General features: G+C 39.5%; 2 protein-coding genes across 2 annotated transcripts; both read right to left on the bottom strand.

Annotated features, from left to right (window-relative positions):
• Positions 1-164: 164 nt before the first annotated feature.
• mrps2 (mitochondrial ribosomal protein S2) lies at positions 165-5363 on the bottom strand. Its single transcript, XM_042509364.1, has 4 exons — positions 5267-5363; positions 4726-4839; positions 3175-3295; positions 165-763 (listed from the first exon to the last, which is right to left on the bottom strand). The coding sequence occupies exons 1-4, from the start codon at positions 5289-5291 to the stop codon at positions 241-243; spliced, it is 783 nt and encodes a 260-aa protein (XP_042365298.1). The 5' UTR covers positions 5292-5363; the 3' UTR covers positions 165-240.
• Positions 5364-6052: 689 nt separating this feature from the next.
• ppp1r26 (protein phosphatase 1, regulatory subunit 26) lies at positions 6053-18451 on the bottom strand. The gene is made up of 5 exons (XM_042509668.1): positions 18325-18451; positions 10071-13383; positions 7013-7127; positions 6183-6268; positions 6053-6095 (listed from the first exon to the last, which is right to left on the bottom strand). The coding sequence occupies exons 2-5, from the start codon at positions 13310-13312 to the stop codon at positions 6053-6055; spliced, it is 3486 nt and encodes a 1161-aa protein (XP_042365602.1). The 5' UTR covers positions 13313-13383; positions 18325-18451.
• Positions 18452-18760: the final 309 nt, after the last annotated feature.

Here is an 18760-nt window from a genome sequence, read left to right as displayed (position 1 = left end):
TAGAGACGGAAGGCAATTCATCACAGAAACCACATTTGTTAAAGATTATTATGCTCATAACCTCAGTCTTAACACAAGACAGAACTGTGGCCTCAGCCCCGAAAAACTAGCCTCAGATTTTTTTCTCAAAATATAGATGCAAAATGAAAGGTAGCAGCAGACGGTTTTGACTTTTTTGACGTTTTTTTTAATGTCTCTCAATAAAGAATATATTATGTCACGGCTTGGTGTGGAGGGTGCCTACAGGCCGAACAGTAATTCCACGTGTTTCCGTTTTTCCTTGGCACGGTTAACAGTCAACCTGAATAAGCGACAGTACAACTCCATTGCAGCTGGAGTGTCGTCATTCCCGGGTATGGGGTACGTCACCAGGCTGGGGTTGCTGTTTGAGTCCACCACGCCGACTGTGGGAATGTTCATCTTTGCCGCGTCTCTAATTCCAACGTGGGTCTGAAACACATTGTTGAGAGTGGAGAGGAAGACGATGAGGTCTGGTAAGCGGACTCCTGGGCCGTACTGGATGGGGGCGTTGGTGAGTAGACCGCCCTGCCAGTACCGTGTATGGGCGTACTCCCCACAGAACTTAGCAGTGGACTCCACCAGATGGCCGAACTGACGGCGGCGGCTGACAAACAGTATGACGCCGCCGCGATACGCTACGTGGGCGGTGAAGTTCAGGGCTTGCTGAAAGAGCTCCACGGTTTGGTCGAGATCGATTATATCTTGGTCCAGCCGGCAGCCATAGAGGTACGGCTCCATAAGTCTGAGAAAAAGAGAATCACAGTGAGGATACAGAAAGTCTCAGCATCAGTACTTTGATCTGGAGGTGCACAGTTCTGACTGGGATGTTTATTTTTTGCTAAATCAGTCACTGCAGCATACTGTGCTTCCACTGTTATGGTCACAGCAATCCCTTGTGCATAATATTGACTTATTGATTTGTCAGCAGACACACTATCTCACCATTTTCTGTTCTGCTGTGTTTCTCTGCTGTGGTCAGCAAATGTCATTGCCTAAAGATGGAGTGGTGATACCAACTCAGCATTTCCTGCATGCTTTTAAAGGCAGCGGTGGACCTTCAGTGTTTAAATCTTCGTTAGACATGTATTTAAACATTTCCAACTTGTAAGGCACAAAAGAGGCTCAGTAAAAACAGACTGATGTTGAATTGTAAGTAAATAGCCACATTTAGCCAGCAGAGTAACTGGAACTATGTAGTTTAACAGTGACATTCTGGATTGTGAGAAAAAAGAAAAAAGGATGAAACCACATGTAAAACCAAAGACAGCATAGTTGTCTTGCAATGGGGAATCTAACACAATAAGACTTTTTGTCTATGCCTGGCACAATAATACATACACTATATTTGGGCTGGGAAATATAACAATATTAAATGGATATTGGGATATATAACTATTATTATCCAAAGATTGTGGTATCGCAAGGGTTCCTAATTTCTTTATTCCTTAATTCCTAATTTTAACAAAACATTCTCAGTCCCAACTCATCCAACGAGCTGATCTGTGAAACATTAGATATCCCTCCAGCATCAGTTTTGGACACTCAGGGACGGTGTGTCAATTTACTCTCTTTACATGCATTATGTCTCTGCAAAATAAACACCTGTTGTTTGTTTTTGTTTTTTTGTTACAGGAAATGTACAGTTTATACTTGTTTAATGCATACAGTCTATTTTAAAAATAAACTTTAAAAAAGGGTTAAAAAAAAAAAAGGAAACAAAATTGTGGTTTGGTAAAGAAAACAACAAACAAACACAAAAAGGGTTGTCAGTATTAATGCGTTCATCACGATGCAATAAATGTCTGAAAATGCTCATTTAAGCTTTAATCTATCTCTCCGTCATGGTTCCAAGACCACACTGTTGTAGCTGTGCAGCACTGATAAAAAAAAAGGTAAATGTAAAATTCTTTGCAGTAATTTGATTCCCAATGGTAAGAATTGCTTTGCAATGTTCATATGGACTTCAAAACCTTTTTTGAAATGCAAAATAATGCTATTTTAAACTTGATAAAAATGGAATTAATCTAGTATGATTAATTGACTATTAGAAATTAAGAGACTGATTGTGGTAAAAAAAACATTTAAAAAAGGGAAATGGTGCTTTTGTTATTAACTCAGTGTTACTACAATAACTCAATTGTCTGTTGTTTTCATACAGTAAACAGTGGTGTCCTCGATACAAGTCCAGAATTTGTTTGACCCGTCGACCGCCCCCTCCCCCCCATCCCCCCTGTGCCGGCGGCCTTACTTTTTATAACGCAATAGTTGGGCAAATTTTTTTTTTTGAAAACTGCTGACTAAGCATCTGTATTTGACGAGTTGAGAATGTGACCAGGTGAGTTTTGAAGGACGCATTTTAGGAGAGTGACGTAACAGAAGCCAGGCTGTTCCAGCTGTTGTATTATTTGCCCTTACCCACTTAGTCATTATATCTACACTTACTGATGATTATTTTATAAAAATTTCAGTGTGGAAATATTATGTTTAAGCTCCTACAGTCAACCTTATAATGATGTTGCAATATCATATATTGTTATATTTTATATATTGGGTCAAAAACATCATATTTGATTTTCCCCTCTGTCTCTGAGCCCTACAGCATAGAGTCTGTAATTATACAGTGACTTTTAGTTGTTGTAGCTTTAAGCCACTACATTAGATCTGGATGTTTTGGAGGTCAGAGTGAAAAAAAAAGGAATTTTTCAAATAAGCGCTGACCACACTGTGTTTTATCTGGTAGATCTCAATTTCATTGACGAAAGCTGAAACAATTTATCTACTTATTGATTAGTTGTATAGAGAAAATCTATTAGTAATAATTTTTGAACTACTTAAACCTTGGAAGGTTTCCCAGGCAAATCTGACACATTTTCAGCCCTGCCTTCTCAACTGTGTGGATTAGCTGCTTTTCATAATCCTTTTTTAAAGTTTATATATTTGGATTTTTGACTGTCAGTCAGAAAAATCAAGCAATTCAAAGATGACACATTAAGCTTTAAGAATTCGAGATAGTCAAAAATGTTGATTTTTAGTATTTTCATGTCAAATTGCTTGAAAATGAAAAAGCATCGGTTGCAACCATGTTGCTCAGAGTCAAAATTGTCCAATCAATCTTAGTAAAATGGTCGATAGTTTTAGGGAATTGATACTAACCTGTGCCTGCAACCTTTTTTATGGCCAAGATGCACTCTGGCGTTGAACAGGTCTTTCAGGGTGAAGAGCTCCGACACACGGAAAAAGTCTGGGTGTTCGAGCGGCTTTCTCAGTACTTTATCTGCACGTAAGAGAAAATATATTGATGAAAGTCTGGAGAAGAACAAAACTTAGATAACTCATACAGACTCCTGCTAGTTTCATGTTCGTTATGTTAGGGACCGTTCCTAACCAGACCCTGCCAACCCTCCCTCCATCACAGTTTGTAGTCACCTTCACAACTGAATGAAGCACCCTTCATCTAAGTGTAGAGTTTAAATACAGCAGCAAGCTCTGGAAAAACATCCTTCTCTGCTGTGGGAAGTGGAGGGAACTGTCATAACTTTTCTTACTCATGGAGCAAAAGAAAACTTAATCCCAGTTTATGTTTGTCATATGTATTTGTATTATTTGACCTGTAATAACTGTTATTGTTTATCTGAATTTCTGTATCATATTAATTCAATCAATTAACAAATAAAGACTAATAAAACTTACTGCTAAGCTTCTTGGGTAGCATTTCTCTTCTTTGTTTTGGTAATGACCTTGTTTTTCACTGTGATTTAAGAGTTGCATATTTACAAGGTTTTTGCAACCTTGTAAATATGCAACCCTTTAAAATAAAATGTTATTTTCAATAGACAAGAGAAGGGTGTGTTTATTCTAAATATTTTATTCTAAATAAAATGTAACCTTTAAGTTGTTTATGTCTGCAAGACAAAATGAAATGTCGGTCTAAAAGACTGTTAATTATTTGTATGAGGAGGAGAGTGGCTGGCGTGTACCTAAAGTTTGGGGGTTTTTTTTCTTATTTTTTTTCTTTTGTCCTAATTCTCCCCAGAGCTACAAATATTTCTCCACTATTTCTATGGTGAAAGGTTTATTTTTTTGAGGAAATTTTCAACTAGACATGTAGAATGAAGTGATTTTGATGAAACAGCACTATTTAAATCTTAGGTTTCCTGATGGAAGCAACTGTGACATATGATGCGTTTATAAATTAAACAATAACTGCTGCTTTTGCAGTTTCTTGCCACGAAGAATGGTCTAATTTAAGCAGTTTAAAAAAGTAAATATGAAAAAAACAAAAACAACAAAACACAAGCAAAACATGCCTTTCAAACCAGCTTATGGGTTTGGGGTATCAGAGTCTGTTTAAAATTATTTTAAAAAGATACAACAAAACAAAGTTATATATCCCAATCAGCCAATAAGTCCCTAACCCTGTGCTTAAAAAAAGTGACATGCCTGCCCCATTCTGCCCCCCCAATACAAACAGTCCCTTATGAGGGTAGTCGCACGGAACTATATTTGTATGAAGCGTCTTCCATGACGGACACAATAAGGTGTTGCACATGGGCAATAAAATGTGGCGGACCTTTTGCATAAACCAAGGAAATTAATTTTGAGTATGTATTAATGCTAATGCATTATTAATAATATCATAGACTGATCTGAAAGCAGACAGGGCATTGGTGGGTGGTAAGAGATTTGGGAAAGACCCCAGCTCACCTAAAACATCGTCGCTTTGTTGTTGGGGAGACTGGATGGACGCTGCAGTGCTATAGTGATGTCCACCACAGGAGTAACTGACTGCAGCCCGGGACTGCCTTAGCCCCAACAGCCCTAAATATGAGACACAAATACCAGGCAAGACATCAGACATGAACCTGTAACAAGCGACTACGGATAGCTACCCCGCTAGCTACGGACGTTAGCTACAAGCTACGATATCATTTTGTCAGTTGGCATTTCAAACATAAAACAAAACTATGCTAAATGTGTTGCATAGGCCTTAAGCCCAAACAGCCCAAAGTATAAAAACACAGATATCAGTCAAAACATGCGACATTAAGTTGTAACAAGCAAGTACGACTAGCTACGGACGTTAGCTACAGGCTAAGATGCTAACTTGTAAGTAAACATTTTTAACATAAAACAAAACAATGATAAAACTGTCGCACATATCTTGAGTTTTGGATGATATAGTCAAATATATTCAGACGACAATTCACTCATAATGACATTTAAAAAAATACGTTTGTGCAGGTACCTTTCGTAATAGCTCGGCCGGCCATGCTTGCTTGAGGACCGCGGAAGGTCAGCAAACTGCGGCTGCGTGTTTGCCGTATATTGACTGCCGTAATGTTCTGTCGTGAAAGCTTTCAGTACTAGACTACATTACCCAAGAGTCCAAGTTTTTTCACATTACAACTTTATTGAAAAAAAAAACACTACTACACAAATTTTCAACTATTGCTGCGAGGTTACAAGCCAACGACTCTAACAGTACTCACGGCATCTGTGTGGTCAGGGACAACCCAAATTGACTTTTAAAGAACAGCAACCAACTCAGACTCTGACAACACTAAACTACTATTATTCAGCAACATCATGAAACTAAAACATTGAGAATATGAGTAAAGACTAAATTATTCAGAGTATTCCCTGGGTTTAGGACTTACTTTAGTCCAAAACTGCAATAAAAAAATTAAATAAAAAATAAATGCCCCTAACTATGTATTATTCCACATTTTGGAAAATATCCTTAACATATACCGTGCAACACTGCAAAATATCTCAACCTGTAATGTCTGACTCCTCCGATGAGATCATCCTGAGGGAGGACTGACACTTTTACGTGAATTTCAGCCAGGTGAATTTCAAGTTTAATTACTTTATCTTGAAAAGATAAAAGAAAAAAATCCAAATTGCAAAACTGCAACTAGTCTGCAACATGAAAACTAACAAGAACCCTTACATAAAACTCTTAATAAAGTGCAAAATACTGTTATATCAAACATCATCTATGTGCATGTTTTAAATGCATATTTAAGTCTTATCCTTGTATGTTGTGGTAATGGGGGCGGGCTTCATCTCTCCTAAAAAAGATGAAAATGCAAAATGAATGGGTTTTACTTTACTTATAACTCACTTTGGAGATTAACGATTTGGGTCCAACCACATACCTGCTGACTGGAACGAACTTAAGTTTTCTTTTGACATGTTTCAACGTCCTGATCTGTGCAGGAGCACTGCTGTGAGAGGGTACCCCCTGCAAGCATCACACAGATTTTACACTCTCTGGACATAGACAGCTTTTTACAAACAGCTTAAGTGGAAAAAAAACCCAGAATGACCGCCTTGTAGTTGTATGCCTCCGTGAACCAGTCCATTTGCAGTTATAGTTTACATTCATGTCTCCCCTTCTAATCTGGAGTTATTATGTTGAATGAATGGCCAGAAACGAGTTTTAGCAGAACATGATTACATCACAGTGAAGTTGACCTTTGACCTTTTGAATATAAAATGTCATCACTTGATCATTTTGTCTTGAGACATTTGTGTGAAATTTGGATTCTTGAGTTATGGTCATGTTTTGTAAGGTCTCTGTGGCCTTTGACCACCAAAATCTAATTAGGTCACTCATGAGTCCAAGTGGACATTTGTGCTAAATTTGACAAAATTCCCTCATGGCTTTCTTGAGATATTGCAAACACAGGAATAAGACAGATGCAAGGTCACAGTGAACATGACCTTTTATCACCAAAACTAAATCAGTTCATCCTTTAGTCCAAGTGGACGTTTGTGTTGAAGTTGTAGAAATTCCCTTAAGGCGTTCTTAGATACATATTAAGTCCACAAGAATTGAAGGACAGATAACCTGAAAACACACCTATCCCTGGTGCGGAGGCATACAAATCCTTGTTTTCCTCACAACTGATGGGGCTAGTAAGTTGGTTTCAGATATGAAGTGAAACAAACTGCACCAAAAGCTCATGTTTCTACATTATTGTACCTTCTTGCATTTTTCAGGCAGGAACCTCCTGTTGAACATTCTGCTTCTCTCCTCTGTGGTGAGAGCTATGCAAGGTCTGATGGTGATGCCAGGGTCAATGGCACTGGACAAAGACCTGGGCAAGGCAGAGCAGGACACACATCAGACCAGTTCCCTGTAATGCTCTAAGAATGCATCCCAAAGTCCATCTTAAGCAAGTGAACATAACCAACCATTACCATGATGCAAATTACATTATCAATGAGGAAGACCCATTGTTGCTTAGATTCCACTCTTTATTACACAGATGCACTTAAAAGACACAGCAAAAGTTTTTTTTCTGAAAGAGTAAAAGAAAAAAAGAAACACTTCTTACAAAATATTTACAAAATCTGGCAATGCACAGCATGTTCAGTAACTTTTTCTTTTGATAAACAAAAATAAATAGCCTTTTTTCACATAGGAAATTCAAAGGGAAAAAAAACTTCAACATGACAAAGAAATGAACACACTGGATATCAAGTTTAGCGAGACAGAGATGAGTAACTATGTGGTTTCTGTGGAATCTGGAACAACATTTGGGCCATAGAGGTAAGATGACCAAGACTGTTATAGTGGCTTTTATCGACAACTAAGCTTTTAATGCCCATCTATGACTTTAAACCAAACAATGAGCTAAGGACACTGTGTCTGAAAAACAAAGGCTGATGGGAAGATGTAGTATCTCAGTGGTAATCTAAACAGGATACAAGAGTGTTCCAGGACCAACTGATGTTCTAAAATTGCTCCAAAAAAGGTGCCTATTACGGGTCAAGGGTGTAATGTGTTTTAAAAGTGTATCGAAGATTTTTCTATTGATGTGCAAAAGTTAGAAAGGCTGTCGTCAATCTGTGGGTAAGGTGAGGAGTGATTTTGTGGAATAATCATGATTAGAAGAACCAAGATTTAGAGTTTAGGGAGAGCAAGGTTATAGCATAAAGAGGTAGAGTAGGTGAGGGGTGACGTAAAGAGACATGCTTTTAAATTGAGTCCGACGATACAGAGTGACTCTTGGTTTCTGGACTTGACTGGGAAGATAAAACATGGGGAGAAAAGAGTCAAGACCGCTCTGTCGAGCCTCAGCTGCGCAATAAAATAATAAAATAAAAAACATTGTTAGCATGGTAGACTTTAGGCAGGTTAAATCATGGTGAACTCTAGATTAGATGGCATCTGACTGGTCTTTATTATTCTAAACTAATTGGGCTTTCACACCAGCGCATAGTAATTCACTCTGTACATTGACTTTACTGAGGGGAAGGTGGGAGTTTTGAACACAGCCGTTGCAGTCCATGTAAACACACAGATTAGGCTATGCTGCACAAAGTTTCGTGTTGAACCCCTGCCGGCTGCTGCCTGGCTTTGGCTGATCAAACAGCGGGCATCTCGGAAGCACATATATGGAGCTGAAATTCCCACAGAATTAGAATCTATATGTGGCAGTAGCTGACAACTATTTTGTGTCACCTCGCTTCATTTTTTAGGCCTGTGAACAAAGCACAGATGGAACTATTCATGAGTTCTTTTATTCCCCAGCAGCAGTTTGTGTCGCACCCACGAAGTGGATAATTGATCTATCTATCAGTTCAGAGCTGATCAGATCAATGGATGAGGAATAGCTGCTGCATAAGTTTTAGACCCAGCGTAATCAACGGTTGAGTTAAACATTCACTGCGCCTCACGTTTTGCTGCTCCGTCTGTACCCAGAGTACGCTCTGCGAGGTGGAATCAATAACCAAATGGTATATTCTAATAGCACTCTAGATGAACAGTCCTGCTAAAACAAATTTTAAATTAATTCTTGGCGGCAAATGTTTAAATCGTTACGGGCCACCACAAAACAAAATCTAAATACCCAGATTTGCAGCTCTACCAACTGATGAGGACAACCAGAAGAAAAACTGGGCCTAGGATAACATTAACATGCTCGGCTGCACTGCTGCCAGTGTTCCCTGAAGCACCTGCCTGTCATCACAGCTGTGGACTGCAGCGACAGCCGCTTTAAAAAAGGGTTGTTTTTTGGTGGAAAGCTCTTGCAAGTAGGCAATTTTCAGGGTGATTACTGTGCGGCAGTGTGAAAGCAGGTAAAAAAAATTAAGCATTTTGGAGACTTAGCACAGATGAATGCAATCACACGTTAGAATATTTCATTGTGACATTTTAGGCGTACTGCTCCACTTTGCATGAGATTTTCCCAATAACGGTGTTTAGGGCCTCTACAAATCATGAATAAGTAATTATTTCTTGCTCAACTGATTAATATTTTCCTGTTAGGACAACAGATCAGAATCCAAAGAAATGTAATTTACTAAATGACAAAGAAATGCAGCAAAGAGCTAATAGTGTTTTTGTCTCCTGGTTTTTATTGAGATACCCTGATGGAAACAAATTTGCCGACAATAACATAAACAGTAATTACTTTTTAACTTTTGCACATAAAATATCTTTAAAGTAAACCCACATATCACATGTACAGTAAACTGGGTAAGATCATGTGATAACAGCGTGTATTTTTGAGCAACATTGCTAATTTGTCTCTCTGGTACATTAAAAAGATACATCTAAATCTTAAGCATTTGGTCTCAACCTTAAATCTTTATTTTGTCATATTGAAAGGTTAATTTTTCTAGGTCATTTCTTGGTTTACATAAAATGGGAAAAATATTTAGGATGTTGTAATTTTCTGCAAGAATTTTTTTCTGGATTTCGATGGTGGTACTACTCATGCACGCTGATTCTTGTACCAAAATGTCACTGTATTGCTTTACAAGGGTTGGTGATGATATGAATCAATGACAGGGCACAAAAATGGTCACAATGGTGCCATCGTGTTACATAGCTGTAAAAATGTACAAACACATTTTTTTAAAAAATGCCTGTTTTATTTTATTGTATTAACAAACATTCCCTTCGAGCCTAGAAATGAATGAGCTTGATCATAACCTACACTATGTTTATTAGCAGGGCACAATCAAGAAATTAACTCATAGAAAATTGGATTATGATGCTATGGGACATAAAGGCCAAAGAAAGTACTTACACAGTGGAAAAGCCCTGCTTCTTCTCTGGATTTCTCCTGCTGTCTGACTCACAATCTGCCTCGTCTATAAATTCTTCCTCTGTTCTTTCTAGATGTTTTTCTTTATCATCTATCTTCATGCTCTCGCCTTCTCTTTTTATCTCACTTAGCAAGTCCATTCTCTCCTTTCCCTCGATCCTTTCCCTGCTTCGAACCTGGACATGGTTGGTCCTATTAGATTCCAGTTCGACAAACACGCTCTTGTCCTTGGAAATATGCACCATACTCTCGATCTCTCCTTCTATAGGGCACTGTGACCTGTTGCTGGGTGCAAAGCTCCGTGCAAAGGACATCCTTGGATGCGGCCTGGCAGTGGACAAAAAATTCATAACAGGGGATCTGAACGTGGTATTTACATTTGTCTCTGCAGAGCAGTGGAAAGGTGCTTTGCTGGTCCTTGCAGAGGACCAACCAGCGACTGGAGTCTGTGAATTGGGGCCCCCACTTTGATATGGTGGAGTTGTTGATGGAGTCTCACTGATTTTAGATGAGGTGATATGGAATGGAGTTCGACTAAGAGTCCTTGTGTCAGTCGGTGGAAGTCCAAAGCTCTGGCGCCACTTCATTGACTCCGAGCGAGAATGAGCAATGCTAGGACTCAAAACTGGCCGAACGCTCTCTGTCTGCGGGCTGGCATCCTGGACGTCACTTCTCCCGGAGCTAAGCCTCCTTTGTTCAGTTCTAGCAGCCCCCGCTCCGTCTGCTGGCTCCAAAAGATTTGGGCTGCAGGACTGCATTGACGAGAGACGTGATTGTGCACGGATGGTACAGATGTCTGGTGGCAAACTCTGTGGCGTTGGAAGAGGCTGACTCCTCAAAGGAGACTGTCCAGAAAGAGGACTGATACTTTTTCTGGAAATTTCAGCCAGCTGATTTTCCTGTTTAATGTCTTCATCTTGAAGTGGGGTTCGAACCACAATGGTACCATTCCTCAATACATCGCCATCTTTACTTTTCTCTGCTTTGGCCTTTTCGGCCAGAAACCTTCTAATCTCTTGCTCAATGCTATCATCGCTGTCTACTGAACTGCTATCTTCCTTTATCTCAAGAGCAGTCTGAGTATTGTGTGGCAACAGGGTGTCTTGACCCACAGTTGCTGTTTCACCTTCATAAATGTCATGCTCTTTACTCTTATTAGTTTGTTTAAGTTGTAAAAAGCTCTTTTTATTCAATCCAGACTTATCTTTCGTGTCATCTTTACTCTTGTCTACTTTTTTCAAAGAACTGCGCTTGGAAAAAGGATCATGTTTCAACTTTTTGGTCTCTAAAGTATTCCCCTGCAGTGGTTCTTCATCTTTGAGGCACATCCTTGATTTTCGCTTTAAATCTCTGTTTTTTTTCTTTAACTTCTTTTTTGTCTTGAGCAGATCTTTTATAGCAGTGTCTAGGTCCTCATCACTGTCAAGTGAGCTGCTCTTGTCTCCACTTTCCTCTGTATTGCGTAATCCAGCTATTAGGTGTGCTGAACTTCTCTGAGAAAACACCAATAGGCTGGATTCTTGTCCATGCTCAGGTGAAGGTTTAGGGGCTGTTTCTTTAACACTGTTATCTGTCCCTGCTTTCCTAGAAATGCTACAGTTTTCCTCTTTGTGTTTTCTTTTCTGTGTTAAAGACAATCGCTGAGGTTTCTTTTGGGTTGGGACTTGTCTTACTTTCACTTTCTCTGGTTCATTTGCACTTTGAGGCTCTTGAGTCATGGCAGTGGGTGGCTGTTTGTGCATTTGGGCCTTCTGCTCAAGAAATTTCCTGATTTCTTGCTCTATGCCATCTTCACTATCAATGGAACTGCCATCGCTGTCTTCATCTGGGCAGTTCTCAGGCAATGAAGATTGCATGGAAGATTCAGTGGGAGCACAACTGCTAAGGCCGACACCATGATGGAAAGCCCCGGGCATAACCGTTTTTGATATGTCCAGTATTGCCTCAGCACACATGAGCTCTGCAGTTGTATTAACCTTTGGAGGGGCAGGGGTAAGTTGCTCCTTAAAACCTTCTACTTTGAACAAAAGCAATCCGTTTCCTTTACTCTTTGAACACTCGGAAAGTGTATTTTTGGGTGTAAAAACAGACGGAGGTGGCTGAACAGATTTTACTTCTTTCTCTGCTCTGGTCTTTTTCTTTTTCAGTCTGTGTTTCTTCATATTTTCCGTACTTGTACTTCCAACAGCATGTATTAATGATTTACTTAAGGGCTTTTGCTTGTGTAAGAATGGCTTCAGGGCACTCTTCTCTTTGAGTTGCTCAAGCTGGTAGCAGCGAATTGCTTCTTCAATCCCATCATCGCTAGTGGAGTCAGATTCCTCCTTGAGTGCATGTGGATTGAACATTTCCCTTTTACTCTGCTGCTCCTTTTTTTCTAACTGGTACCTTTGGATGGCCTCCTCAATGCCGTCATCACTACTGGAATCATTTGAGTCTTCCTCCACCTTGATGGTGACCGGGCTCTTTACTTTGTTGAGGAGGCTGATTGTTTTAGAGGGGCTCTTTGTCTGCTCTCTGGGCAAGACTAAACTTGTGGTTGTACTATTACTTAAATCCAATTTCTTTACTGTGTTATCATTTAGGGCCGCTTTGTTTTTAATATACTTTTTTAAAGGTATAAGAGCTGGTCCAGTGGGAGCCTCAGCCTTGACACTTTTTGGAAACTGGCTACTAGCAATCAAAAATGTATTGCTGTCAGAGTTCTGTTTGGAAACCTCGGGCAGAGGTGGGCTATTCCTGGGAATTTTGGATGATTGGAGAAAGGGGAAACATGGTTCCCCCTTGCGTTTGTGATCATCCTTTTCTTTCAGGTATTCCAGGATTGCCTCCTCAATCCCTCTGTCCACAGAATCATCGCTGTCAGAGTCACTGCTCGCATGGTTGTTTGGGGAGGAAACATCTACCTGTTGGTTTTCTGTGGGACCTTTAGTTTTGGTCTTCGCTCCCACATAAGGACCCACTGCGACCTTACAGACTTGGGAATGCCCTTCCTGTCCTGGTGGCACAATACCCTCGATCTCGTCGCCCATCTCGAGTGAGGACTGGGAGCTCCTAAGGCTCTCTATGATCATCTGGACCTTATCGGAGATAGGTGCGGCTCTGGTGGACAACTCAGTGTCAGAGTCATTGAAGCAGATCGGAAGGCTATAGCCTCCAGGTGGGCCACATGCTCTCCATTCTGTTTGTGTCGCTGCGACAGGAGGTACGTTCATCAAGTACATTCTAGTGAAGTGAGGAGTGGTCCTCGACCATTGGAGTGCAGCTGCCTCCGATCACAATCACATTGTTAGATCTGAGAGGAAAAAGGAAACAGAAACAGTGAGAAACTGAGTCAAACTACACAGACAAAGCCCCCGTCAGATCCTTTTGTAAGAGCTGTGAATAAAGTACATTAAGACATTGGAGTATAGCAAACTGATCCATCTAAACAAAAATGAACATTTTGTCACTCAGAATTCTGTTAGTCAAATATGATTTTGCTCATCAAAACAAGTGTTTGACTATTCAGTCCTTTTTGTATATAGACTTTGAGAGTTTGACAGGTCCGTGTCCGCAGCTTCCTTTACCAGAGAGCAGCATGAAAGCAGGGAGCGCTCACTATGCAACGAAATCTGAGGACAGAAACGTCCTCAGAGGTACTATGCACACCGATTCAAATCTTTGACTTTTAGGGGGCAACCCTAATTATGTCCAACTGTGTACAGACATTTGTGGGATGTTTCGGGGAAGTATCAGATTGCTGACTTCAACTACTACAACTTGATTAATCTATTGGTCCTTTTTATAATTTTTACAAACAGACTACCTGTTCATTTTATTAATGTCAGAAAACAGTTTTAAATGTCCATCACAATTTGCCAGAGCACAAGCTTACGTCTTTAACTTATAAATAAACTAATAATGGACCTGATAATATACTGGCAGTTGGTTTCTTTTTTATGCTTAACATAAAACAAACATCAAGATTCTCCTGAATAGGCTGTTTTTTTAAGAACTGTGACCAAGATTAGGCATATTTACTTAGTGGGGCATTTTAAAGCTAGTAAATAAATGTACCGGCCTCTCTGTTGGACAAACTATGTGGCTGAAAGACTGTTTCTAAATTACCTCAGCACATTTTCAGCATTTCTGTATGGCAATTTCTCAATACTTTTCAGCTAAAATATTCTCAGATACAGTTTTGTTTCCAGTAAGCTGAAATCAGCCCTCCTCATGAATATGTAAAGTGTATCAGAAATCTCATACATCCAGCATATCTGCCCTTGTTGTTGATCTCTTACCCTAAGAGATAGTAAAGAATAATGCAATGTAATTAATTTTAATGTTAAAAAAGGATCTCCATACTAGCATTTATACTAAACATGTCATTTTGTCAGATGCCGACAAAGTGTATATAGTCTATGTAGATTTTATATTATTTCATTTTTAATTTTATCTAATTTATACTTTCATAACATTTTCTCCTTTTTTAGCACTCAAATTACCTTGAGCATCACTCTTGGGCTGCTGTGATGTGTTAATATTCCCAGTGTGGGATTAATAAAGTCTTATTTTATCTTATGTGATTTCACCACCAGGATCATTTCATTTCCTCTCACTCGCTCTCCTTGTCTTAGCCTGCAGTCTATCAGAGTGGTCAGTGCTGACGCAAACACCCAATCAAATTAAATATCAGTGGAAACAGCTACACATCCTGAATATGCAGAATAGGTAATGTCAGCACTCTGCTGCCATCCTGTGGACGCATTATATACATGATGACTGCAGTAGTTCATTGCAGGTGGTATACTATCATGTTAAATGCAATAGTTTTATATGGTCCTAGAAGATTTTCTTTGCAACTCAGGGGTGCAGGAGTTAGTAATTGTTTTCTTATTTTTGGGGAGACTGCAGCTGTGTGTGCAGAGTCAGTAATTGGAAGTTGAATGAATAATGTTGATTTCACAGTTACACACAAAAATGGAACAACACTGCTGGGAAATCTGATAACAGTGAAAGGAGGCGGTGACACTCAAAGTTTTTTTTACCACAAAATCACTGAAGGAAGTGTTCAGGCAGATTCTGTCACATTGACGGGGGGAAGGGCTTTATTACAGCACTTATGGCAAATAACATGGGGTCTTTCACTGAAAGCCAAAACTCTGGTACATACAAAATGACATAGGAACACCCATGGCCAGATTAAACTGGTACTGGATCCTCTGGCAAAAATATCAGTGGGATCCTGTTCTATGGTTGCTTCTAGTTGATTATTGATTTACTGTCTTTTAATCATGCACTGTAAGCAAAATTTAAACTGAAATATTTAAGTACTACAAGTTGTTTTTGACATCCATCTAAAAGAGGCCCCTATCACACCTGCTATCTAATATGTACATTACTTAACAAATATGCATATCAAATTACTTTAAAGTATTTGCCACACAGTGAACCTGGGGAGCAAACTCTTCTTGTTCATCTTATTTATCACTTTCAGTGATTGTGATTTGCTTGTGAACACAATTCATACCAAACTTCATACCAACTAAAAATCAGTGATTTCAAACATTTCCAAACCAATGTGAAAGAGACTTATCTTAGTTCATTTCAATAAATTATCTCCTTATGTTCACTTTCAATAGTCTAAAGAAACCATTTTTCCCACAGGGGGCCCCGTGGCACCCACTAATAGAGCAGGGAAGAAGAACAGCAGGTGTGAATTTACTGAGCCTCGCAGGTATCAAGGGAACATTTTGGATTACGTGTGCACACAAATTAGTAAATTAAACATCTGAATTACTTAATTTAGCTCTTTAAGTTATTACTGATAAAATATTGCAGAAGTAGGAACTGAAGTTCAACATTGTTTTGGCTAGTACATCCATTTATTAAGGAGCACCCAGGGTATCATGACAAGCTAACAGCTGTGCTTTAATACAAATGTGTTCTCTAATTACTGTGTAAATTCCCTCAAATGAACAATGGTAAATCATCATGTTTATTCAACTGGTCATTGTCCCCTCAACACCCTTTCTCTGTTTCTGTTTTAATACTACATTGGATGTTCTTCAGGCTCTCACTGATGGACAGATTTTACTGTGCAAATATCCGATTGTGTTATGCACTGCAGAATAAATACATAAAGTTGTCATCTCATGAGCACAATGGGCAGCTGGAGTTCAATCACTGGTGGAAAAGGTATTCAGATCTTTTATGCAAGTAAAGCTGCAATATCAGAATTTAAAAGTATTCCATTACGAGTAAGTCCTTCATTCAAGGTTTTACTCAAGTCCATAAGTGTTGTCACCAAAATGTACCTGAATTATCAAAAGTAAATGTGCTCCTTATGCAGGAAAAATGGCACCTGTCTATCATGTCATTATTGATTACATTATTGGATCATTATTACTGATGTATTAGTGTGCAAACTAAACTGAACTTTAATTTTGGAGCTGGCCAGGGTACATTGATCTACTTAATATATTTGGAAATCAATACACCATATTTCATATGCACTTTGATTTTTTAAGCATGAATCTGGAAAAAAGTAACATTGTACAGTGAAATACATTTGTTGTCACACTTGTCTATGGTGCTTGACTAAATGTAATGCACTACTCTCCACCACTGGGTTTAGCTTGATTTCAGACTGACATAAACACAAACTAATGATATTGTCCAGTTAAAATATATAAAATATATATAGCTCTTCTCTGTTCAGTTGTATGGAGTAAACACAATTCTTGCACAAAATGGTACCTGCCAGTGGCTTCATTAGGCCTGAGCGTCTAAGGCTTCATCCCTGAATGTTTTATTAATAGCTCTGGATCTAAATACATGTTGTTGTTTTTTTCATTTTGCTTTTAAAGACGAATAGGCCTATAAATAAAAAGCCCCTAATCTAATAATCTCGTATTCCATTCATGCTTGTATCTGAATAAATGTGGACCTACTTTGTCACATTGCACCACTTTTAACGGCTAAATACATACATTTAACTATTATATTTGTTAATTATTCTGTACTTAATTCTAATTACTAAAAAAATCTAAACATCTTTTTTATTACAATTCATGATTAATCTGGAAAGTACAAAAAAGCAACTGCTTTTTAAAAGGTAACTATGATGCCAGAGTGCCTACAAATGATAATAAAAAAGAGCTTGTTCTTTAAACAAATTTTTAAAAAACTAAGAAGAATTCCCCTATAATGAAGCTTGGGCTGAGCCCCCATTATCCTCAAATCCTAGAAACGCCCCTGGTACCTGTCAGGGTCCATAGATAATGAACGGTAAACTGGCTCCTGAACCTAGCACGACTATGACACTGTCCTGTAAGTAACCCAGCGTCCAGGGTTTAACCCTGCAACACCCCCATGAACAAGCAAGCTTTGAGGCAATCACCTAGTCGAGGAGTCGCTATGCAACAGCCTTTGCTAGCTTTCCTACCCCAAATGTAAATCTCCCATCAGTATGCACCCTGCAGGGGGAATGGACGACCCGAGTACAGCCTGAGACCATGAGACAATATGCAAAACTCTTAATCATCCTCCTCAGTGATTATAACCTGCTAAACCGTAGCAGAAAAGTGCAGAAAGCTACAGGAAACCAGTATGGGTCACCAAAGACGCCCCGACTAAAAAAATGCAAAGAACCACATAAACCGAGCTAAAAACGTAGCATAACGTAGTCATATGCCAACTTTGTTTGACATATCATGTGCATGAGGAAAGTTTCACCAGGCATGCCAACATTAATTGGTAACATTATCTGTATTACATAACCAGCCGCGTTGTCGCGTGTATTTTCCCTCCCGGATGCTTTCCTGGTTGCAAAAGAGAAACCCCGGCTGTCCCCGTAACCCTCTAGCGGCACGGACTGCACTGATGCCCGGCGTGCAGCGTTAGGAGACTCCGCAGAGCAACCATGTTTCTTGGTACCGGCCATGGTTGTCAAAACCCTCGATATTCGGTCGCTAACACCGCTAAACGTGATTAATGTCCGATAAAACCTCTACATAAATCAGTATGGTAACATTTTTGGAGGAAATTAGCAAAATTGTGAGTAACATTAGAGAGATAACCGTGGCTAGTCGGTGACTTGAAAGACACACAGGCGGGCCTCCCGGCTGCTGCAGCCCCGGCATTTTCTCCGGCAAAGAAAGCCTTTGTATTGAGCCACAGCTTGCCCTCCTCGCCTCGGTTATTTTCCCCACACAGCCGCCGCCACAAAGCACAGAAAACAAGTTTAACTCACCTGGATGTGACACGGAGACGTTATAGTGAAAGTGTGGTCATTGCCGCGTTGATTTAAGACGTTAGGGAAGCCGTCGTGGAGAGATTTCGGTGTCCGTCGCCAGCTCACACAGCGCCGCCTGAAGCTCTCGCAGTCGAGTCCCCCTCCGCTCCGACTGCCGGGCGGACAAGCTTCCTTAAACCCAGAGCCCAGCCAAGCGCGGACCCTTTCAAATATGGCATCGGCATTTCCCCCGAAAAATATGCAGTAATTTATATTATTACATTACAAAACTTTGGTATCTTTAATTTATACTTGTTAATGCTCCATTTATAAATTATACAGGTTTTTCCAGTAAGAAGTAAGCGTATAGTAAGCTAATCTCATGAAAATAGTTTCAAAAATTGTGTCCAAGAAGGCAAAGCGACAATGTAACTAACATATACCTTCTAGAAAG

Source organism: Plectropomus leopardus, chromosome 20 (genome assembly GCF_008729295.1).
Source record: "Plectropomus leopardus isolate mb chromosome 20, YSFRI_Pleo_2.0, whole genome shotgun sequence".
Classification (NCBI taxonomy): domain Eukaryota; kingdom Metazoa; phylum Chordata; class Actinopteri; order Perciformes; family Serranidae; genus Plectropomus; species Plectropomus leopardus.
Note: the sequence above shows the minus strand (reverse complement) of the source record. Positions and strands in the feature narration are given on the sequence as shown.